Source organism: Emydura macquarii, unplaced genomic scaffold (genome assembly GCF_026122565.2).
Source record: "Emydura macquarii macquarii isolate MOO-44397 ecotype Brisbane River unplaced genomic scaffold, CSIRO-AGI_Emac_v2 contig_1253, whole genome shotgun sequence".
In the NCBI taxonomy this organism is placed as follows: Eukaryota; Metazoa; Chordata; order Testudines; family Chelidae; genus Emydura; species Emydura macquarii.
In genome coordinates, this window is record NW_027131390.1 from 10,010,001 (window position 1) to 10,034,881 (window position 24,881).

Genomic DNA, 24,881 nt, shown 5'->3' on the forward strand with positions numbered 1-24,881 from the left:
GGGGCAGAATTACTTTGTACTATAGATGAGTGTGATTGTGGACAGTCACAGAATATTTAATCTGGTTATTGAGAGAATCCTTTCCCGTTTGAATGAAAGCAGTCTTTGTAGTTTTATTAATTCTTTCAATTTGTATGGCTTCTAAAATTGCAAGTTTCTTGGATTTTTGTTTCATAATTGTCAAAATTTCTGTAATTTTACTCTGTGTGTGTCTATATATATATATGAACTCAAATAGTTTTACACACACACATGGTTTTAGGTAATTAAAAACCTCTAGTTAGTTATGAATAAATTATGTAATGGTGAGTGTTGGCATAATACTACTTTCATTCCAGGTGTACAGAATTTACATTCTAAGATAAAAAGGAAGATGGATTAGAGGATTATTTTACGTATTTGATGATAAACTCAAATTGAGTAAATGTAAAACTGGGTGGAAAGAGAAGGAAATGTTTTTAAATACATATACAATAGTTCTCACTTTCCAATTTATTATACATTAGTTTAGTAAATAAAGCTCTTAAATGCCAAAGGTGTGGATTTTTTTAATGGCATCCTATTAAAAAACAAACTTGATGCAATGTTTGCAAGACACTGCCAGTCAGCGCTTCTTAGACCTGTTGCTGGGTGTCACCATTATCGTTAGCAGAGCACTCCACGCCTATGCCTCAATTTACCTGTTAGAACAATGGATGTCATACTTACTTCCTTAGGAATATTTGTAAAGTGTCCTTAGATCTTCCAATGAAAAGTGTTAAGTAAAATATAGATTATCAGAATTGCTTTGCATTTCTTAAGATCATCAATAGATGTAAAACCCACTTCTCCAAAAAATCATCCTTTTCTTTTGAACTTCGTGGTTGTTTGCATATTTATAAGGTTGCTTCTCTTTACTATGGAAAACAAAAGTTTAAAATAACTTTAATACATAAAAATCTATTTTTTTAAAAGTTTCCTGCAGCCTTTGAATTCAATGAACTGTTTTTGATCACCATTTTGGATCATCTTTATAGTTGTCTCTTTGGGACTTTTTTATACAACTGTGAACAAGAGCGATTGAAAGAGGTAAGTTCTACACTTGCTTCTGTTTGACATGTTGATTTCATGCAAAGGTGCTTAGAGCATGAGACAGAAGAACATTTGAGTCTGTGTTTTACTGGATTTTATTGTCATCTAAGTCTCTAGAGCTGACCCGACAGTGAATTTAATGTTCTAGCTATATGAGAGATACGTTCCAAACATCCCCATAACCAGACAGACGGCCACTCAGCAACATCATTGACTTAATTATTTTTCTCATTATTTTAGCCTCTAAACCTTGCACCTCTTTGTAGATCATGAACTGCTGTTCCAGATGAAATCCCAGCCTATGCACAAACCTCTAAAACACCTCTTATCAAAATTCTCTTGGTCATCTCTAGAGGAGTTCCATGGTTGATGTGATGTTACCAGTGTAGTTCAGACTGGGGCATAATTTGAAGCAGGATTTGATTATTGATGATGAAACATGGAGTTGAAGAATGGGAGAGAATTTTAAATATTTTAATATTAGTGAAGCTAGCACTAGTTGTATTTCTGAAGCACTTTGCACCTTCTATAGCACACTTTATCCGATCCCAAAATATAATTACTATGCTTAAAATGTACGTTTGTGGTTGGCCTCGTTCTCTCCATTACGCTTCATGCTTTCAGTAAAATGATTAACTGTCCCTTAGTGTTTGTGTTTAGTTTTGGTATTTTTCTGGCTTGGCTGACTTATTTAGTACAACAAATTGCATGCATATACCACAAGATGGAGCTAAATAATACATTCTCAGTAAGTACGTGATTACCAGACAGCTTTCTTTCACAAATGGATAATCAGATGCAGCTCCCTTTAATAAAGGAGAAAAAAAGAAGAAAAAAAATAGAGCAATTTAACACACAGCTGTAGTAGAAACAGATGCTTTATAGTACTGAAGGAGTATAAAATTGCAAGATAAAACTGATAAGGTTTCAGAATCTGAATTCTTGATTTAATGGCTTTATTGTAATTTTTTTATTATATATTTTTTTTAAAGTGCAGATAAAGCTAAAAATGGACACGTAATTAAAAGTGCAGTATTTAGGTGGATGTAAGCAGACACTGGAAAAAATAGATGACACTCATTTTCCTCAAATACTGTTCTGGTTATTTCAAATGATACATTCTTCTCGTCACTGATTTCTAGCTAATTTAATTGTGTCACATTTTGGGATGGCAATGTGTTACTATGGATATGACCAGCTATGGTTACCACTCCAGGCTATGAGCAGTGTAACACGAATCTGCTCAAAAAGCAAAATATCCTCAAAATACGCTAGAATCTCCATTCTGCTCCTGAACAGCCTTGTGGGGAAATGACAATCCAGCAATTTAGTAACATGGCTATTGGAAATGTTCTGAGCACTTGCTGTATTATAGTAAATAAGGTGGCCACCAGCTCCTCTGCCCAGTTACTGCACTGACAGGTCTGGCTTTTTGAGAAACGTTTCCTCCAATGATAACAGAAGGAAATTGTATTTCAGGGATGCTAAATCTCAACAAGTTAAATTAAAGTGACTTTAAATAAATACTGTGCATCAAATAGTTCTTGGAGCCAAAGAACATTACTGTGCTAAAAAGTAAATATTTTGAAATACACATACTAAAATGCCATTCTTTTTATTTATTCAGGAGATAAGTACAAAGACTGTATCTTTGTGGTCCTACATTAACAGTCAACTAGATGAATTTACTAATCCTTTCTATGTAAACTATGAAAACCATGTTCTGTATCCGGTTGCCAGTCTGAACCATTTGGAACTGTGGGTAAATTACTACGTCAGATGGAATCCAAGAATGAGGCCACAGGTATGGTTTTTTTCAGTTAGCTACTTTGGCCTTGTAGTGAAATGTGAACTGAGCAAACAGACTTTGAAACTTTTTTTAAAATATTGAATTAAGTTTATTTTGAGTGTTCTCTTTTCTGAATGATAGAGTGGTATTCTAAAACATGAGGTGGTGATGTTATAAACGCTTCCTGCCTAACTGTCTTCATCTGGCATAAGTGGAATGTACTGTGGAAGAGAATTCTTGTGTTGCTCCTGGCCTGTTTTTCATGGCATGACAAATATGTCAAGTGTTCCACTTTACTTGTTATGATGATGCTCAGGAGCTTATTGCAAAAAAACAAAACAAAACTGTGGCTTATGGTTTCCAATGTAATCATCAAAGCCCAAGCACATGCAACAGCTTCTCTCACTAGGAAATACAATGGACTGTGTAATCACAATTCACCAAGTTCACCTTTTCTGTATTTGGTCTTCTAGTTTCAGATCCTGTTCACCTGTTAATAGAAAAGTTCATCCCCATTTTTATTTAATAGATCTTATGTCTTCTTCAGAAATAAAAAAAAATTAAATGTGATGTTCTTAGGGGATAACTGAAGATATTAAAAGAATGGACCTTTCCTCATACTGATAAATTGGTTTTGTTTAGTGACTCTTCATATGATTCTTTTGTCCTGTATTATGCTAGAATAAGGGAAAATAAAATATTTAACATTAACAGTCAGAGAGCCCACTGAGGGGTAATTGTACAAGGCAACTTCATAAGCTTTATCAAGCTGGAAAAAAAAACAACCTTTAAGCAAGCGGGAAATGTTTACAGTGTTTTGAAAGTCCATTGAAAAGAGAAATGATCAAATATGTGGGTGTAACTGAGGATTAAGGATAGCCTTTTAGCATGTGTAAAAATGGGTGTTTGAACCCATACTTAGTTAATTTTTCTGGTCAGAGGAGAAACTCACGAGCAAAAGGGGCAATATATGAATAAGTCAATGTGTCAGTTTCTGTCTCTTTAGTTTTTCTTTCCTTTCCAACCACTTCCTCAAACTTTCAGCCACAGCTTTTAAACCTATACGGTAGTTTCCAAGATGCATATGTCAATAGGATTCAGATTCACTAGTGACTGCTTTTCGTGATGGCTTGGTGTAGTTGACACAACTTTTTCTAAAGTCTTTAGCTGCTACTTAAATGTTGATTACTATTGAAAAATACTGCTCTCATCATGGTAGATGGACTTTCCGTGTGAGTATGTTGTTAGCTAGGATTTTAAAAGCCGCTCTGTCAGATTCCTGTTCTTTTGTGAAGAACAAAAAACTGAACTGAGAAACATTGTCCTCTTGCAGCACAAAGAGAGAGTATGGTTTTGAAAAACTGACTGATATAGTCTGAATCAAGCAATGAATTTAAAATAGTGATTTTCCTCTGCAGCCTTTCGTCCCTGTCGCTAAACTAGATAAAGTATGCTCATAGAACAAGAAGAAATGCATTCACAGCAGAACAATTTTCAAGTGAATGACTGTCCTTGAGCTAGTACAACAATACAAACTAGATATCCATCCAATTAAGAATGGGTGGTACAGTAAGTGAGTAGCTATTATGACTTGGTTTATACCGAGCCTTGTGCTTACAAATATTGTTATCCAACAGTACTTCAAAATACTGAAGGATTACTTTGCAGTTAAAAAATGAAAGCCTATAAAGAAATAGACGCAATAACTTCAGGAGGCCAAGATTTGATATGTTTAAGAAGTAGAGCTCTCTTTTACGTATGTACTTTGGGAGAGAGTTTGTTAACTGTGAGGTGGCTATTTCTTTGAGTTACTTTGTCTTCAGTACAGTAGACTCTACTGGAGAATGTGTGATGATTTTTTTTAAAAAAGGACACTTGTTACATAAAGGCAGTTAGAAATACTTAAATACTTTACTAATATTTTTCCATGTAAGAAACAGCAGTGGAAATGTGCACAGCTGTAAATGGGATTGTGATTAAGAGGTTGGGAAGAAAGGTGGTCCGCAAGACAGTCTCTCTCTGAAGAACTCATTCATGCTATTAAATAGTTGAGTACCCCGGATTAAGCAAACCTCTCCTTTATGTCGTAAGTCAAGTTTTATGTTCCCCTCCTACACCTTCAACGCTACAAGTACATCCTTTGCCTTCCCCTTTGAACAGACAGTTTGTATTGTGCAGTGGTTCCCAACCTTTTTGGCTCAAGGGCCACATATATCATTTTTAAAACCCTGAAGGGCCACCAGTCTCTGCCAGCAGCCTCTCCTCCTTCAGCCAGACAGAAGGAGTTCAGTAAGGAGGCTGTCTCCTCACTGATCTCCTGTCCCCTTGGCTGCAGCAGGGAAACCGCACGTGTCCTGTAGCCCGTGCGTTCCACCTGGGTCCCTAGGCAGTGGCTCCCTCCTGCAGCCAGGTGGGCGGCAGATCAGTGCTCCCCTCCCTCTGGTCCAGCCGGGACCCCAGCGCCTATGGATCCAGGTGGAGCACTTTGCCACGCTCCCTGCTGGAGCTAGGGGAAGGGAGCGCTGAAGCAGAGTCTGCACCAGTCTTGTAGCCCTGTGGCAACGCCCTTGGCCTGGGTCTTTAGACAGCGGCTCCCTTCTGCAGCCAGCTGGTGGGGAGTGGCCTGCCACTTTGAAAGACCCCGCAGGCCAGGGGTGCAGTGCTTTAGATCTCATTCGTAACAAAGTATTTAATACTGACATATTAAAGCCACTGCACAGTTGCAGGAGAAGATTGACCCCCCGGGGCAGGATAGCAAGAGGCATAATGGAGCACAAGAGAGGGAAATGGAGTGGGCAGGGACTACATAATACTATAAGAGAAAAAGCAGCCTCCTAGAGACATGAGTAAGTCAAGCAAATCATCAGGACCAATCAGATGAGGGATATAGATTACCTGAGGGTTTTGAGTGGGTGGAGGAGGAGGAATGGGAGTTAGGGAGGGGACAGAATACAGATTTATGATGAAGGGTCCACCACTCATTTGCTGAGGCCACGTTATTGCAGGTAGAAAGAGAGTCTTCTGACTAACCTCTGTGGTTGTAGTGGTCCAACCTTTATGGAGGCAGTCAGCTCAATTAAGGCCTAAAGACTAGTAGTTGATGGGGCTACGTCGACAAACACCAGCCAAGGATCTGGCCCTAAATCTCCACTACTTAGTATTGCTGGGCAGCCCCTTCACACTGTCCTACTCTGCTTGTCTTCCTAGATACTAAAGGTTTAATTGATTATCTTTTTGTAGTTCATCAGTTTCCAATGTTCTTTTCCTAAGTAGGTTTAGAATAATTAGAAAATCTGCTTTTATTTCTCATAAATGGTCAAAGGAAAAAAGTAAATTCTTTGATCACCTTAACACTTCGAAATATGTTAATGTGTAATATGGTAACAATGATTTCTCTTGATTTCACTCTCAGTGAAATATTTTGATAGATCATCGAAGTGAAATTGAGAGTGATTTATCATTTGTTTCATCACTTGGGGTATTTATTGGGGCTAATGGCATAAATATATTTGTAGCTTAATCGACCTCCAGAGACAGGAAATGCCCTCTTTTCTGCCCCAGAGGAGGTCTGAGACCCCACTACTTGCATTAAATGTTTCTTCTGCCTTCGACAAAGGATCTGTTCTATGCACTTCCCCCAGTGCCGCTGTTATTAAGGGCGATGAACAAAATCAGGCAGGGCCATAGTTATCCTAATAATGCCAACCTGGCCAAGACAAAATTGGTATCCTTTCCTGCTTCACCTATGTGTCCAGCTGTCTCACAAGCTACCGAACCTTCTTCATTTGTCACAGGATGTGGGTCCTGTGCTTCATCCCACCCTAATGCTTCTCCACCTCAGGATGTGGCTCCTTGATGGTTCGTGGGGTTAGAATTCTCTTGCTCTATGGAAGAGCAACAGGTGTCACTGAATAATAGAAAGAGGTATTAAGAGATTCTTCCATTCAGGTAATGGTGTCGCTGCCTCCTGCTTGATTAAGTGCCACTTTCAGTGATCTTGGATTATCTGTTGGTTTTGAAGATGTTGGGGTGATAAATTAGTTTGATTTAGGGTCCATTTGGCCGCAATATCAGCCTTTCATTCTTTAGTAGAAGGATCCTCCATTTTTGCTCACCTGGTATCATCTGGTTTTAGTAAAGGTTTGGGGAATCTCTACCCTCCAGATTAGGGACTCTACCCAAATCTGGGACCTCAGTTTGCTATTCAGTTTCCTTATGTGACCTTTATTTGAACCTATGGCAAACTGTCTTCTGCTCCATTTATCTACGAAGATGACCTTTTTAGTAGCCATCACATTGGCTCGTAGGGTTGAGGAGATGGGTACTTGATGGCAGATCTCCCCCTTTATGAAATTCTTCAAGGACAGTGTCTTTAAATCCACACCCTAAATTCTACCCAAGGTTCTATCGGAGTTCCACCTTAACCAATGCTTTCTTTTACCAGTGCTTTTTTTTCCCGAAGCCGCATCTCTCTCTGCAGAAATCCTGTTTTCATGCCCTGGATGTTAGAAGAGCACTGGCTTTCTACTTACATAGTGCCAAGAATGTCTTTTACTTAAGCCATTACTTAAGAATGTGCCAGTATCTGAGCGGTGTAGGGCTGCCACCTGGGCTTCGATACGTTTGTTTTCAAAACCTCATGCCCTGATCCAGTGCGGCACGTGATTGTGCAGTGGTATCTTCAGTTCTGGTCTCAATTTTGAAGCTCTCTCCCCCATCTGAGGCACTGCTCAGAAGTTGCCTGAAGTGGAGCACCCATTGGGACACTGCCCGAAGAAGAAGTGCGAGTCATTTTGTGCAGTAACTGCGTTTCTTGGAGATGTGTCCCCCTATGTGTGCTCCATTACCCGTCCTCCTTCCCCTCTGCTTTGGACTGTTCTCTAGGGGACGTTTGGCTGGAAAAGGAACTGAGGACAGTTCTCCTGCGCACCCCTATAGAGCCCCGGTGTCCGGCACCAGGAGGCATGGGTTGCATTTGCGTGGGTTGAATGGACACAGCTAACGGAAAATCTCCAATCGGGCTCGAGAGGCACATGCACACCTGAAATAGAACATCCATAGGGACGCACATTTCGAAAACCTGCAGTTACGGCACAAAGTGAGTAACCTCTTCTGCCCATTAATTAAGTACCATCCATTCTGTGCGGTGAATGAGACAGGAAAATGTGGGGGAAAACCAGTGTGTGGTCATGTAATTAAAGACTCATAATCCATACACGAGAGGACCACATTAAAGTTGCACAGGTAACTTTAATTCTGGCATTTCCTAATTTTTGAATGCTTGACTTGGCAATCTTAATGTGCTTTGACCATATATTTTGTGTTTAATGAGAATATGCACTTCCTTAAATTATGTGTTTTAAATTTTGTAGACTTCGTTATTGTGACTTTTACGTAATTTATGAACGTACCATCCTTTCAGATTGAAGTATGTGCGGGGCAGACAGTGCACAAGATTTCAATGTGTTCTTTGCTAGGTTAGGTGTTAGGGAGGCTCGTATAAGCAATACAGCCAGCATCCTCCCTTGTATACACCTTATATAAAGTGTATCATTTATGCAGCAATGTTCATGTAAAGTGCCCTGCAAGGATCTGTGGTAGGTTACTACTAAATCAGTTGTCCCAGGCCGCTTTTCATACTTCTGGCTTGCTCAGTGGGACACATGGGTTATATATGTGACAAGGTGTTCAAGTCTGTGAAGGAAAGATGTGGCACATTACAATGGTCCATAATCATGCTGTTCAGAAATCAGGTGTGCAAATCTCCTCTGGTCCAGAGCCCAGTGCAACACAACGGCTAAATCATTCTGTTATGGACCTGAGCACTAGTGTAGGAAAAGTATTCACAAGGATGAACTCTAATAGAAAAGCAGGTATTTTTCTTATTGAAAAAGTTAGTGACCACTGGAAGAAAGTTCTTGCTGTCCGCTAAATTGAGTTCCTGTGTATATATTGTTTTAGAGCTCAGGGTTACTTGGCTGTGGAAGTTAATTGTTATAAATGCATTTCTAATACACCCTGTCAAGAACCTGGTAGTGTGCAGTGATTGTCGTCCTTCGTACAGGTTTGCACAGGTGCCCTCTTCAGTTGCTATCACCATGCACACGTGAGTGGAGGATGCTGAGCCAGTGACTTCCAGTGTATCAGAAGTGGCATGAGCAAACTTTCTCTTTAATATTTCCTCTGGGAGTTCCATGCTTAGCCACGTAGCCGTGGAATCGTTTTGAGCTGTAATTAGCAGTCAGGGATGAATGCTGTTCTCTCCAGCCAAACTTTCCATAGGTGTAGGGAGCCTTATCACTTCCAACAGCCTTAGAGATTCCCTCTGTTCTTTTGACAGCACCTGCAGAATATCAGTCTTCCTTTTACTAAATAGCTGTAAGTAGTTCACAGCTTGGTAGAGTATAGTGTAGACAGGTGGTCCCCAAACGTGTTTGGTTGCACCCCCCCAGGAGCCACGGTTGGGAGCCAGGGCCAGGAGTGGGGCCAGAGACAGTCAGGAGCTGGGTCCGTGGTCAGGACTGGGACTGCGGCCTGGAGCAGAGCCATGGCCGGAAGAGGCTAGGGCCGCGGCCGAGAGCAGAGCCGCAGCCAGGGGCTGGGGCTGGAGCTGTGGCTGGGGGCGGGGGCTGGAGCTGGGGGCAGAGCAGGGCACTCTCTCCCCACCCTCTGTGGGGGCTGGCCCAGGCCCCGCCACATCCCCTCCGAACATTCTTCCAAGCCCACCTATGGGGGCACATCCCTCAATGTGGGGACCACTGGTGAAGACTGGTTTCAGTTTTGCAGTTTTCTGGCTGTTTCCTTACCATGGTTGCACATGGGAAGGGTACCTTGGGCCTTGTGCAGTGCAGCATATCTAGTGAGAAAACCGGGGCCAAAGGAGCGTCCCCTTGCCCAGCTGCTTTGGATAGCCACGAAACAATGGCTCTTGTCGCTCTGGGAAAGGCACTCAGCCAAAGACAGTGATGTCTACAAGGCTGTCTTCAGAGGCCACAGAACGAGCAACAGACACCACTTCTGAACCTGCTCCTGCAGGTGGTTTGTCAGTGCATGAGACTGGGAGGCCCGTGCAGGCAAAAGCCAGTAACGATGTCTGGTGCTAAATGCCTGGCTGAGAGGGGTTGTTAACGGTGCCCTGTACAAAACCATGGAAACATGTTCCATGGCAAATCATCCAATTTCTTTGAATGAAGCCAAGGAATGCACTGAGGGGCTGTTCTCAGGAGTTACACGTTGTGTGATCAACTTCCCTGAATTTTGGAGGTCCTGAGGATATGGACCTCCTCAGAATACAGCTAGTTGGACTGCATCCAGTCACTCTTCTATGCAATGCACTTGAGGGGTATGGCCCCTCTTTTTCTAAATCCCATCTTTGATATTGTTTGTATTCTGGTGCAAAGTGCCGGTTTGTGTTTCATCTCACTGGAGAAGAGAGACTCCTGGTGAAGGTGGTTCATACATTGGCTGAGAATAATATTGACTAATAGTACGTTATTAGAGTAACTTGCTTTTCCTTAGTCATCTTTTACCTTCCCCCACCCTTGTCTTTGGGTATCCATTCAATAAATTTGTACAGCCTTCTGAATAGGTCCCCTACCGAGTTGTGATCGACTGGGGAGAGGAGGAAGTTGACTAGAATATTTATCTTTTGAAATGCTAAATGAAGAAATAGTCACTCCAAATATTGAGATGTAATGAAATTCACAAGAAGCTTGGGGTTTCTCATGTCACAACAAAAGAAAACAGCAGCTTTATTAAGAACTGAGAAGTTTATTATAGTAAAAATAGCTCTCTTCTGTTAAACCACCAGATGCCAATTCATCAGAATCTGAAGGAGCTACTTGCCATCAGAGCTGAGCTTCAGAAGAAGGTGGAAGAATTGCAGCGGGAAGCTGCTACACGATCCATTTCTTCTTCCTCTGATAGAGGGTCGTCTCCTTCTCACTTGGCCACACCAGTGCGCACTTCTGTCTGATGTATAGCAAAAGCCATGTAAAATCATTCATGTCAGATGATCTGTGTGTGTGTGTGTGTGTGTGTGTGTGTGTATATACACACACACACACGCTTAGAGGAGGGTGGAATATTTTCCCTGTCTCCCAAGGATTGTGAGTGACTTATAATTGCTATGAATCTACATGCCTTACTCTTTGTGTCTGTTTCTGTTATGATGAGGCCAAAAAAGAGCTTCGATAGTTGTGATGGTATTTTCTGAAGTTGGCAGTTCCTGTATGTGTTTTGACATCTCTAGCTAAATCATCAATTGTAAAATAAAGTTAATTTTGAGCAACCAACAATTTAACCATCTTAAAAAGGAACCCATCTGTCAGACAGATAATGTGAGAGGCTTTTTGCTGCCTTGGCTACAGAGGCTGGTTGAAAAATGAAATGCCATGTAATGTTTGTGCTTAATCAGAACATTGTGAGAAATTTTCTGAATGGGAGCTCTTTAATGCAGTACATTACTTTTCTCTAGAGCAACTGCTGTTATTCTTGGGGACATATTTAAGTAATTGATGCACTTTGAAACAGATTTTAAATTTAATATTTTCCAGAGCAGCCAATTTTACTTTTTGAGTACATATGCCATTAAAAATGGATGGTAATGAAGGTAAACAGGCTTTGCCAATTAATACGCACCTACTGGTACTTGTATGATGTAAATATATTTGGTGAAGCCTGGATTTTAGGTTTTTTTAATGCCTTTTTTTTTTTACAAGTTTAAATAAATCTTTTTACCATTTAGTTATTGTCCTGTTTTACCCTCATGAATAAGGTATAAGCATAATCGTGTCTGTCCTGTACACAGTACCTTGTTTTCTCTAGCCAAGTGGTTGCAGTTTGGATTAGAACACTGAACAGTGTAAATTGTATAGTCTGTATAGCTCCACATATTTTAAGTGTGTCCTGTTAAACGTATACACACACAATCCAATTGTGTGTGTATTTATGTACATGTATATCTGATGTTAAACACACTTCATTTGCAAGTTATGAATTCAGAAAATTGATCCTGCCTCTCCAAATGTTTTGGAAGATATTAAACTGTTACAACATTGTTTGACTTTTTTAAATAATACAATCTTAATTGGTTTCCTTGAAATAATAAAGCCTGTTGGTTTTTGGTTTTTTTAAATGTTGCCACCTTTTCTCTATAAACGTTTTCAGTCATTTATCCATATTTTTATATAAAATACTTATTACTCATTTTATTCCAATCCCCCCAAGCATTTTTATTTCAGAATTATTTGATTAAAGCCACTGGTGACATCCAGCTTTTTTAAAAATAATTATGTAGTTGCTTTCGCAGCAGATGTGGAAGTATAATGTGCTTGACCTTTCTCTTTAGTTTTTCCTTCCTTCTTGACCAACATTTCACAAGAATCCCAAGCTCCTCCGTTGAGCATTCAGGATAATGTAACTCCACTTGCTGGCCTTGAGTTGTATGATTCAAGTGCAGCCAGGAGGAATTAACCCAGCTTCTCAAGGATCAATTTGTTCTATACACTAGTTGAAGTCTTTATTGTACATGGATAGTCATTGTTCGGCTATGCTGGAAGGACAAGAGACACTGGATGTGGTTTAATTAGGCTGCAACTTTATTCCTAAATGTCTGGGAATACTCAGCAGATAAAATTGTACAGTGCAGGGAATTCCATACTTATTTACATACAGCAGCCCTTCCTCTTTACCCATCCTGGTCCCCAGCTACCCTGCTGCTGGGACATCACCCCCCCCTTCTTGAATTAGAGTAAAAGAGGAGGCTATAAATAAGCAGGGTAGCTGGGGACCAGACTCCCTGCCATTCCAGTTAGAGGAATCCCAACTCCCCCTACTCCTTTCCTCTCCTTTATATCCTTTACCAGTCAATTTTGTACCTACATTGGACATCCGCCACAGCAATTAGCTTGGCTGTGCAGTGAGGTCATTGTACTAAATATGCCATTGTGCCACACTCCTTTTCCTCACTTCTGTGGACTTATGTACTTAAAGATGTACTGTCACACCAAGTGGTGAGTACTCCTTTTGCAAGTGCGACCTGCATTGAAAGAGACGTGCTGTAGCCCGTCATCTAAGTCCATTATACACCCTGCACGATACCGCAACGTGTCCTTTTTATTGGTGATGGTACAGTGTATTTTCATAATGGTTCAGAGACCTGAAGCAGAATAGTTTAAGAACCAACATGCCACATCTGTTAATCTAAATCAGGCCTTTCATAAGAGATAATTAAGATGGAAGATGGTTTTGATGTATAAACAATATTATAAAACAATATACCAGCAGCCAATTTTATACAGGCAAAATATTCTGAGTAGTGAATTAAAATCCTTAGTAGTTCAAATTTAGCCTGGCATTTTAACCGTCTCCTGAAATAGAGCAGGCTGTTTCTAAAATTAAACCTAAAGGAAGTCATTTGAAATGTGCTCTTCATGGGAGCTAGTGATCATGAAAGATTTTGCTCCATAATAATTGTAAAATATTGATATGGAATAACTGAAGCACTTTGAGATATTAAACTTTCTTTGCTCACAGCTATAATGTATGGATTCGTTTTTACAAAGGAAAGTGTTACTCATTCCTACAAATAGCCTGTATGTGCCACAGGTTTCAACATACCCAAGTCTCCCTGTAATCGCAAAGATGAAAATCTGGGGGATTATATCTGTTAGTCAAAGTGTGGTTTTACTCTGGAAAGTGATGAAGTAAAATGATTTGCCAGCTCTGCTCCCTGTGAGCATTCAGCATCTTATCCTACTAAGTGACGACAAAATTAATTTTTATTACTTTTTACTCCTGTTAACACAGCAGAGTCGATGCCATTCTGAGAGAGAGAGAGGGGGAGGTTCAGTTCTGACTGCTGCATCTTCAATACAATTGTTAACTGTGTTCAAAATCTGTCCTCTATGGTACCAAGACAAATCTACTGAAGATAACAGAAGTGTGTACAGACATAGGAAGGCAGATCTGACCAACAGAATCTTTTATTGCAGTGATGACACATGAATGGGGAAACAACATGACTCTGGGATCCCTGGATGAGTCTGAAGCACTGGTAGGTAAATTAAACCATCTTTTTACCTGTAAAGTCAGCAAATTTTATAAGGTGTCTGAGCAATACTGAATTCATGCTGCCATTTACTCACATTTCAGAGCTGAACCACAGTTTAAGTGAAATCTTTCTTTTCACTCACTGGTTTGAGTTTAACTCTGCTTTAAAAAAAACTAACACCCTTCTTTCATTTTTTACTAACCTGGTAAATATCGTCTTACCCAACTGTTCCCACCACCCATCTCCCCTGTAGTTGTATACCCTATCTCCAGTCAAGGAATCAAGGCTGACATGATAAATGTTTGTATTTGCTAACCTTTTATTTATTTTATAAAAAGCTATTCAGTCTTTCACACGTTGCATTCAATAAAGCCAAAATGCTGGGCACTACCAGATGAAAATAAGGGCTAAGAGCCCTCCCTGTCCACAACTGACTCCTACAAGGGAGACATCCAGCAGAACAGGTAGGGCAAGATGTGAAATTCCTGATCTTCGTGAGGTGAAACAAACACAAACTTTTATATACAATTCTAAGCAGCAGAAAAGAGGGCAGCCCTATTTTTGTACGTGTCGCCCCTACACCAAAGTAAGTAATTATCACTGCACCCAAATTCTCCTGCCCATCTAATCACATGCATTTGGAAGGGAAAATGGGCTTTTATTGTTCTACACCAAAACTTATTCAGCAGCAAAACAGTGTCAAAGGCGACATGCTGAGCCCCCATATCTGGGGCCAAACACTTAGTTCACAAATCACCACTGCAGGGGAATGTCACATATTGTCCAAATCCGAATCAAATATGCCAGAATTCTTTGGTTCTGCTGGAAAACTCTGGATTCCAAACTGGCTACACTGAGCTAACCAGTGGTATGGGATGGGGCAGAGTCAAGGTCGTTTGGGTGACTTTACCAGTGCTTTTCCATACTCGTCAATTTTGTCCTTAAATGCAAATTTTCAAGATGTTTGTTTTCTCAGAAAACTAACAATATTCTCTTAGTGTGAAAAAAATATTTGAAGTAGCTTTAGGAGGTACCAATATATAAATATTTAAACTCTTTTCCTTTTTTTGTCAAACACACAAAGAAAAACACACATTACCAAAATGTCACTGTATGAGTCAGTTTTATTTAGTTTTCCAGTGGTTGTTGAGCAATCAAATACTGATTTTTTTTCCCTATAATCCTTATATGCCCTTTAGGAAAATGGGTCTGCCTTTTTCACAGCATAATACACAAATTTCATTTGGTATAGATCAATTCTGCCTTAGTAAACTGTATGCCTTGCTTTTAAATGAAGATTTCATTCAAAGAAATGATTTACTCTTAATCTTTCTAATTTCATCCATACTGTTTCTGAATCTCACTTGTCACAGAAGCAATTTTTAACATCCAAGGCTGTCTTTCCACTTCAATTCTTAACGTTTTCTTAATTTTAAATGGCTCTTCTCATGGACTAATTCCACTTTAACCACAACAAAGAAGTCATTAAGAATAAGAATATAGTGAGTGTACGTCCTATTGTGTTACATGAAAATGAGTGATTTTAATAGAGATTCCAAAGGTGTTGTAAAAAGTGTCACAATTCTCTGGTTTGAAAGGACAACTACAACTTTACCAAAAGAAAATGCAAGTCACTAATATAGTAACAAACCAAAGCTTTATGTGATTAGAGAGAGTTTCTTATCAAGGATTACTTTCATGTATATATAGAAAACGATTTGAATTTTCTCTAATTAGAAGTGGACTCAGTTAACATACAAAAGCAGGGTGAGGTGAGTGCATGGACAGAGCACAGGCAGTATATAAGCTAGCAGGACCTCAGCTATATTTTGGACTAAAGGAAAATTAGTTCATTTCACTTAGCATTGGACCATGTCACATTTTTCCTGTATTCTATCCATTTAGACTTGTAAATATTTCTCTCTGGATATTTTAAAGGGGAAGGTGGTGAAGATCGTGTAGGCAGAGATTCAGTGCAGGTTTTTTCCCACGCTCCTTTTAAGTTGAGGCGTGTTTCTAAATATGAAGGTCTTCAGTAGGGAAGTAACAGCCCTATTAGATTCCCCTAGAGCATAAAGTAAAATATAACTTGCACTGAGAAGTTACAATAAGAATTATTCTAGGTGCTGTATAGATGATGAAAAGAAGGTGTCTGCCCCTCCAGAGACTGAATACAATCCGGAGATGGAGGATGAGGAGAAAGAGTGCAACAAAAAACAAAGAGATTGTTCTTTAGTTTGATATTTAGTACGTCATGATAGTCCTACATTTGTCTGGATTTTTTGTCCAATTCGCTAACTGTTTTGAAGAGAGGCCTGGATGTAAGGCTTACTCTTTTTAATGTGACATCAGTCCGTAGTCTCCTCTTTAAAGCCCTCCTTCTCCTAGACTCCAACTTATGCTGTTGTAAACTTGCAACAGGATTTCTGCTGTGCATATCTGTACTTTTTCTTACACTGTAACTATAAATTACATTAAGGCATAACTGTTTACCAGAATCCTAGAAAAGGCTGTGGGAAAAGAATCAGCTTTTGTGCAATCTACTTCTGAGTCCTAAAATCTGATATTCTTCTCAGAGAGACTACTTTAAAATAGAAAAGTGTGAATTATTCACAGATCTCAACGGTTCTCATTTTTTAACACTTTCCCTGCAAGGGTTAAGTGGTCTGTTCTTAAGTAAGCAATCTTGAACACGCCAATCCACTGTACGTTAGACACAAACAGTAAATGTACTGTGCAGTAATAGAAGTGCAACAAAACCTGACAATCTACACCCCTCAAAACATTTTCATCAGCAAAAATGAAATATGAAATTATGTTCACTTGATCTACCCGAGAAAATGGCTCCCAGTGTTGTACCAGTGCCCTATTGTAACCTTTATCTCCAATATTTATCTAAAAATGCTTTTATACTATAACTTTCAAATGTGTTTGGCTAAAAAAGAAACAGACTACACTATCTGGAAATATACAGTCATACGAATTCAGCTTCGTTCACATCTCTTTACGTGCTCTTCAAAATTCTACAAACTACATTTCCTCTTCCTTAAAAAGATGTACTCTAGAGTATCTAAGCAAGCATGAATGCTGTATTCCTGGTTGGTTTTCCCTGCTCCCGTTCCATAGAAGCCAGTAGTTAAATGGGAACTTTGGAAACAGCTTATTACATTTTGTTTTGTAATCCAAAAACATTCATAAAACAATGTATTTCTACCTGTAAAGCTACTATAAGGCTGAAACGCGTGTCAAAAAACCAGAGCATAAGGAATTGTACAACTGCTGCACAACATTTACAATGTTACTAGGTAATTTCCTTTCAATTAGCTTATTACACAAAAACGTTCCTAGGCTTATCCAAATAGCTACAGCCAAGGCCTCATGGAAGCCGTCACTTCATGAAACTCTGAATTTGTATCTCAAACTGAAAACTAGACACACTGACCCAGCTAGCTGCTCCTTCACATTCACATAACGGGAATTTTTGCAAAATGTTACAAAATGTATGGCCGTTCTGTTCACACAAACGCTTTGTACCTTTTACACTGGAGAAAGTGGAGAATTTTTTTTTTTGTCTTAAAGCATCCTTTTCTTAATCCAGCTAATTTTGAAAAATGTATTGGCAAGTGGCAGTGTCCATATTTTAGCAGCAATGAAAGGGGTGTAAAGAAAAAGTGATCACACAGGGTAGACTCTGGCCTCTGTTATCTTGACTATCTCAGTTACGCTTCAGTTAAATAGGAACACAGTAATTGCCATAGCAGATAGACACACTGCCTCAGCTAGAGTACCGAATCCTAGTGGGCAGTGGCCAGCATCAAATGCTTCAGAGGAAGGGGTAAGAAACCCTACAGAGAACAATTGTGGCATAACTGTCCCATCAGGCATGAGGCTTTATATTTCCTTTTTCCCCCCACCTAAGGTACCTGTGATGTTCTCATCGGCCATAATAAATAGCCATTAACTGCTTAGCAGAATTAAAAAACCTATCGTGTGTCAGTGAGTTTCACTGGTTAATTACACCATCTAGTTTTTAAAAAATCAGTTTTAACTTAGCTTTCTCTGAATTCAAGTGACACGGGTGTAAATGAGGTCTGACCCTGTCCCTAAATCCCTACAAGTGTGTGCAGTTTTCATGTCGTATGGGTGACACTGCAGAAGTTCCATGTTGTCACAGCCAAACCATGGCATTGTAGGCTCCATGCCGATCTCAGACGCAACCATGTCTGGCAGTGCCGCCTGCCGAAATCCTAGACTGCAGGCACGGCAATGATCTGGTATCAGACTCGGGTCCTTCAAAGTGGATAGAAGCCTAGTGCTGTGAAGTGCTGAGCACCCTCACCTCCAAGGAGTAGAGGCATTTGTTACCCCCCAGGCTGGGGCACCTAAATAAGGACCGAGCCCCAGGCACTTTATGTTGAGGTGTAGCTACTCTAAGGGCCAAAACCTAGCCTAGCTGCAGACACAATTTTCACTGCTGCCGCTGGACGCTGCGTGTGCATAGCTGATGGCAGGGAGTGATTTACAAAGGTTCTCACATGGTTTGCTTTGGATCAGTACTTTACAGGCACTTCATCGTCCTCATACCTGCGCGCTTTTGTAGTTTTTGAAAAAGCCATTCGCCTAGTGAAAATCCTAAGAGTAGCTTGGAACACTATTGAAGCACCTTTTGTTGTTTTGCATACAACTTGAAATCAATCCTACATTATTAATTCCATGTAAACATACAACTCGTTACAAAAAAACCCCAACCCACGACAAACTAAAAACACTGACATTCTCGCCCCAAAGCCTATATCAACAAGAAGCCATTTCTATTCTAAATGCACATTAAATAGCTTGGATACAAATTAAATAAAAAGCTGAATTACAAGCATGTCAGATGGTTGAGTGTGTGTGTTTGCTGCATTCTCTTCCAGCCCAAGGCCATGCTTTAAACCTTCGCATTGTCTTGTGGTGGTGGCGGCTCTGCTGACTGTGTTTCTAGGACTGAATATTTTACTGGGAGGGGAAAAAAAGAATCACCATGAATACAACATATTAAAGGATTAAAATGCAAGCCGTCACCTGGGGCATGATGGTGGGAGGTGCTCTGTGACTTTGGGAAAATGGTTTCATTTCTGTGCCTAGGTTTACCCATCTTTAAAAATAGAAAGATGCCTTCCTTGTATAAAGTACTTTGAGTCATAGCTAAAAAGCACTGTGGCTAAGTAGAAACTTACATTGTTTGCAGGCTCAGGCTCTGAAGCTTCTGGATTTACAAATCTCTTCCCTGGGTGTAAAAAGGGACCAAGCCCTGCTGTGGATGTTTTATGGAAAGTGGCATTGTCATCCGTTATATTAAATGCTACGAATGCTTGATAAACAGTGCAGCTCCATAAAGAAAGTAAGGCCTGGATGCTGTGTCTGCCACTTACAAGGGGAAGTATGTTAGCAGGTGGTGGGAAAGCCACAGTTCAGAAAAGTTAAGAGCGGTGCCAAAAAAGCTCTCACCTTGAGGTTCTTCAGTTACCACAGCTTCTGTGTTTTCTCCTTTCACGTACTCTGCGTTAAGACCCTCTGTGAAGTAATGATAGAGTCAGATGGGAAAGGAGACGACAAAGATTTTTGTGAAGATTTTTGCAAAAATCTTCAGTAATGGAGTGTTTCTTCTGTACAGGCTCCACTGTATTAACACCACAGTAGCTGACCATGAGAAAACCATATACACCATATTGTCCTACACGAGGTTACTGGATTTGAAAGACACCATCTAGCCTTGTTAGAAGGCACAACTTCTAAGAAGAAACAATTAACTGAGGCTAGCACCTGTACTAAGAGGGGGCAGCTAAATAAAATTGCAGGGAAAAGGTGTGATCATTAAACAGAGTTGCAAAGGGCAACTACCCAGTCACATATGGTATATTTCTCACTAAATGCTAAATTACGCAGACAAATTTTACAAACACGTGGGCAAAGGAAGCATTTCCGAGCAAGCCTGTGTTATGTTTATGCAGCAGAATCGCACCGAGGTTCCCAAACGCAGGGCAGCTCGTTCAATGCAAAATAGTTCTCAAAGTTTGCAGCAATTAGTAAGGCCAGGGCCGGCCTGAGTCAGCTCTTCGTTTCAGGCAGGCATCATGCCGGGCTGGGTGCTGAGGGCAGGGGGGGAGACAAGCACTGTGGTGAATCGACTGAGGGAGCCAACCTCACCGTTGGCAATAAGTTGCTGACACGGCCTTGGCCTTCGCCAAGCTGGCCCAGGATCTCCTAATTTTCAGTAGGCTGGAGTGGTGCTTCTCAACCTGCACTCCACTCGGCACAGAGCTGCGGCCCACGGGACAGCCTCAGGGCCACACAGGTAGTATATGGCGTGTGTGGAGGCGGCCCACAGAACACATGGAGAGCTGCATGAGCAGCCCACAATGAGACCCACTGGCCTAGGGGCACAGTGTAGGGGAGCGAAGGGCCAGCCACCCCACCCAGTTGCTTCGGAACCGTTGCCTTTATGACCTTTTTTACTCACAGTGCTCGAGGGAATAGTTCAGAGCCATGACGGTGCTGCAAAACCTACCACCGGTGCCCTGTTGATTTCAAACAGCAGCACAGAACTGCCCCAGGAAGTCCAGCAGTGGAGGGGGTTATTTACCGGCATGTTTTCTTGAGGCAGTCATTCAGCTGTACAGGTATGTGCGTATTGACACATGCATGTAGGACACACCTTGGAAGCTGTTGCAGTGACGTGAGATCTCAGCTACCCGCCCAGTTCTGCTCAGCTCCGTGCTAAAGAGGGCACCCCTCGTATTTCAGTCAGGCCTCATTCTGTTGTGGTAACACCCCCCACCCCCGTTTCAAATGCAGCCAGTTGATTTGTTTTTCTGCTATGCCTGTGATCACTGAAGGCATATGCCATAAGTACATGGCCAGAATCCCACCGCAGCTGCAAGGTGATGGTCAAGCTGAGCGGATTGCACTGGAGAAAACTGTGCCAAACATGCTCGGAAGGGAACAGGTGCTACAAGGAGGATGGCACAGCTGAAGCAGGAGAGCAAAGGGGGCGGCGCTGACAGGCTAACTTTACCTTGCCCCTCTGCGGCGTTGAAAGAGAACGGACAAGGGTTACCACGGGACAGGGACAGTGGTACAGCCCTCGCAAAGCTATGGCCCTGGCCGCATTATTATCTTTCACCCAGGGTGGAACCAGACACTGCTGCTGGCTGTGTTCAAGCACAGCGTAGTTCCTACTTGATGTAGGCTGGGCTCAGGCTGGAATGCTGCTTTTTAAGGACCTCCACCCCTGCACAAATCTGGCTTATGTTACTATGTTCCCAGCTTTTCTTCCTCCTCGCGTCTGAGACAGGCTTCATACACGTCCTCCAGGCAATGCGGGCCCTATGTTCCCAAATGCGTGTGGGGGGATGCACAGTCATCACGGGACACTTGGTTGTGTTGTGAAAAAAGCAGCTGTGTGGCTCTGGTGCCACCCTGCTCGTTGTAACTGGAGCTAAGAGTGTCAGCCTGTTACACACCTCCTCTGCGCTGAGTTGCTCAAATTACACCCCAGCTTTACTAACTGGTAGAGTAGAAAAGTATTCACCAGAGCCTGATAGCAGGGGCTGGGGTCCTTCAGTACACCAGTGCGCTCACAGCGCAGGAGTTGCAATGCATGCCTGGGTTACTGCTTAACCATGGGTCGGCTCCCATCAGTGTCAGGGGGGTCTGTCATCCCCGGCCAGCCAAACCCAGAGGCTTTGGTGTTGTGGGAAAAGTAGATTGTGGGTCCTGTGGGAAACGATCAGATTTATTGGCCACATTCCTTCCCCTGGCTCCTGAGTGGCCCGATGACATCCACACGCCTGCTTGCAGGAGTCAGGCGAATGGGATTTAGCCTAGTGCTGCCTCTGGCAGAAAGCGAGCGCTGCAGAGCGCAGGACAACAACATTTCACTGGCGGTGATCAAGCGCAAATGCTCATGGTAACAAGGGCAGAGCAGAGTGAACATTTCAAGACCACACAGCTCTCGTCTTCCCAGTGCCAGGCCACAGATGCGACGGCTGCCTGGCGAAGGCCCCTGAGCTAGTCTTTAGTCAGCGGAGGGCTGGATGGTTAAGGCACAGGCCTGGGCCCTGTAGATCTGGCGTTGAGGCTGAGCTTTTCCACAGACTCCCTCGGGGGCTGTGTGCAAGACGCTTAGCTCCAGATCCTCACCAGCATCTAGGCACCTACTTAAATCAGGTGCCTAAAGCGCGCTCTGCCGCCAGTCTCCAGCTCTGAAGTGGAGATGTTACGTCTCTAGCGCACACGGACGGTTGCAAGGACAAATTCGCCATGAGGCCTGGTGTTCGACCCAGCACGAAGGAAATCAGAGCCTCCACACTGGATGTGTGCAGCGCTATGGATAAAAAGGTGACGGCAGGTACGGTGCAGGCATGGGGAAGCCAAAAGGCACTCACTTGGCAGCGCGGATGGGACCCTTATGCTGGGCTGGCACCCAGGAAGATCTAAGCAGTTGCCAAGCCCAAGGGCTGGTCACTGACGTACGGTAGCTCTCGCTTGCTGGCAATCTCACCACTAGGTGTGACTGTTCGTGTCTAGATCCTGTGGGCTCAGTTAATTCAGCGTGGGGGGTTCCTTAAATGCTGTCTGGGGAAAAGCAGGACCCGAGCTGTAGGGAAGAAGCCCGGCAGCCACCAGCAAAGCGGACGTGTTCTTCTTTGCTGCGGGAGGGCTGCAGACTGACACAGCAACGTGTCCACGGGCAGGTGAGCTAGTACCAGGCCAAGCCGCTACATAGATGCTCCCACGGTGAGCTGTGGTCATTCGCCCACTGCTCAGGAGAGGACTGGGATGCAGAACTCTTGGGGTCTTCTGGGCCTTGAGCTACCACAGCCGTGAGGTGGGCCTTTGAGCTGTTCACTTACGCTGTGTACGGCACAGCGGACATGGCTGTGAAGAGCAGATACTAGTCACCCGGCTGAGTGGGGTACTGGGCACCGCAACGCCTGCTCTGAACCCCTCCCATTGAAGGTGTCATGCGTGATTAGTACTAATCACTCGAAAAACAAGGAGCGCGGGGCAGATAAACCCAGAGCCTGAGCCTGTCAGTGCACAGGCCCCTGCACTGGGAGCTGGGCCTCTCACCCCCTCAGCCCTGGTGCGGGCAGGGAGTTGTACGAGTGCAGCTTACTGGAAAAAGAAAGGCCTTGTGCCAGACGGTGAGAGGGGGGCTAATCATTCAGATAGGGATTGTCAATGGAGCGAGGTGTCTAGCTCACATGGGTTATGGGGCACCTAACTCCTTTAGGCTTCTTTGAAATGCCCAGCCTTACTCTGTCTCCTCTTGGTAAGTAAGTGTGGGGTTTTCCCACACCCATGTAACTGCTTGCTAGCACAGAGCTGCTGACATTGTCAGCCGTCCCTTCAGTCAGCTCGGTGCGCCAGGAGCCCACGCTGATGGGGGTTAAAGACCAGTGAGGGATCAAGGATATAGGGCAAACGTTGCATCAGGCATTGACTGACAAACGTGACATGTGCATGAATGGTCCAGTCCAAGTGAGCTCCAAAATGAAAAGCGGCCACACCCTCACCACTGGAGGGATGGAGACACCCACACAGACAAACAGCCAAGTCGTCCTTTGTGCTACCAGCCCCTGGTCATTCCATTACACAGTAGCCTCCCCCATGACATGTGTTTTGCTGGGATAACACCAAACACTATTTATGTTTTTCAATAAAAAGCCAGTTCTGCGGCTGCTGACGGCTCTCAGATTTCTGTCATGCGTTGAAATGCAGCTAAGGCCTGACATTATCCCAGCATGCCATGTCTGATGGCTTAAATTAATCCGCCTTTATAATTAACTTTAATTTCCTGCTGCCTTTCTGGGCTTTGCTCCTTTCGGCTTCCCTTTTATCAAAGCCTTTTTTTTATTATTTATTCTTTCCAAAATATTAGTTAAATTGGGGGGGGGGCGAGGGGGGGGGAACGTACAATGGCGTTTTAGTCTGTATCATTCATTCAACTTTTCCTGCTGCTCTAATTTACCAAAACTCTCACCTGTTTGTGGCAGACACAGCCAGGAAAACAGCAGCATTTCAGTGTACGTTTGTGCTCTAATAGTGAAGGAGACACTCAAGGGAATGTATTTGATTAATTTTAAATGAGCTTTGCTGGCTGTTTAGAACAACTGGGCCAGCGAGTCCCACCCTGTGGGCTCCAGACCACCAGTGTTCAAAGGTTAGCCCAGCACTGGCTAGGCGTTGTCCAGCTGCTACATCACAGTAAAGACAGCTGCTAAAAATACACCCAGCACTTTCCTCAGAGCGCGTCTCCATCTACGCCACCGCTGCGGCTGCCGCACGGCTGCTACACGATGGGGAATACGTGAGGGAGGCGGGTCAGGGGCTGGAGAGGGCTCCACAAGGCAACCAGGCTTGTGACCCACACGGTGGAAAATGGCTGCCTGTGCCTGGTTCTTGCCACCTGTTGCCTTAGATTCTGCCACTCCCTCCTGTGCCATCTCCCAGCCCTACGGCTCCAGCGGCTGCAGCACGTTGCTGCCCACTAGCGCTCGGAGACGGCCGCATCCCTTTCAGAATCCCCCTCCATGGACCTGCCCATTCTCCCGAAGTCTTTGCTTCTCTCCTCCCTCCATCTGTGCAGAGCCAGCCCCTTCCCCCAGCCTAGCTGTGGCTGGTACAAGAGCCATTTGCTATGCAGCACCTGCCACCTGGACTGGCATAGCTTCTTTCTAAACCTCAGCTGAAAGTTAACCTGATCCCGCCCTCCCCCATCATGACCCCTCACCGTGTGTCCCTCTGCTGCTATTACTTAACTCCACAAGTGTGTTAGCTAAAGCCAGTCCCTGTGAAGGCGGAACTTACAGGATCGGGGCCTAATGCTGAGACGTGTTTGCAATTGGAGATGCTTTACAGAAAAGAGGAGTTGTTGAAGTGTAGTCCCTTTCCTCCCTGAAACAGGCTCCTTCCTCCTTG

At 42.9% G+C, this 24,881-nt stretch overlaps 2 protein-coding genes across 9 annotated transcripts in view; one reads left to right on the forward strand and one right to left on the reverse strand.

Annotated features, from left to right (window-relative positions):
* Positions 1-13,395, forward strand: part of MTMR1 (myotubularin related protein 1) — a 49,820-nt gene extending 36,425 nt beyond the window's left edge. For 7 of the 8 annotated variants that reach the window (XM_067548121.1, XM_067548123.1, XM_067548122.1 and 4 more), the window contains 3 exons: positions 955-1,068; positions 2,699-2,875; positions 10,671-13,395. In XM_067548121.1, the coding sequence (XP_067404222.1) occupies positions 955-1,068; positions 2,699-2,875; positions 10,671-10,835 (456 nt within the window). In that variant the 3' untranslated portion in view covers positions 10,836-13,395. Of the gene's footprint in view, positions 1-954; positions 1,069-2,698; positions 2,876-10,670 lie in introns of those variants that run through there. The other variant, XM_067548129.1, reaches the window with a different exon arrangement.
* Positions 13,396-15,019: 1,624 nt separating this feature from the next.
* Positions 15,020-24,881, reverse strand: part of CD99L2 (CD99 molecule like 2) — a 79,483-nt gene continuing 69,621 nt past the window's right edge. The window contains exons 13-14 of the mRNA XM_067548130.1: positions 19,404-19,469; positions 15,020-18,911 (exon numbers count right to left, since the gene is read on the reverse strand). Coding sequence (XP_067404231.1) covers positions 18,844-18,911; positions 19,404-19,469 — 134 coding nt within the window. The 3' untranslated portion in view covers positions 15,020-18,843. The remainder of the gene's footprint in view (positions 18,912-19,403; positions 19,470-24,881) is intronic.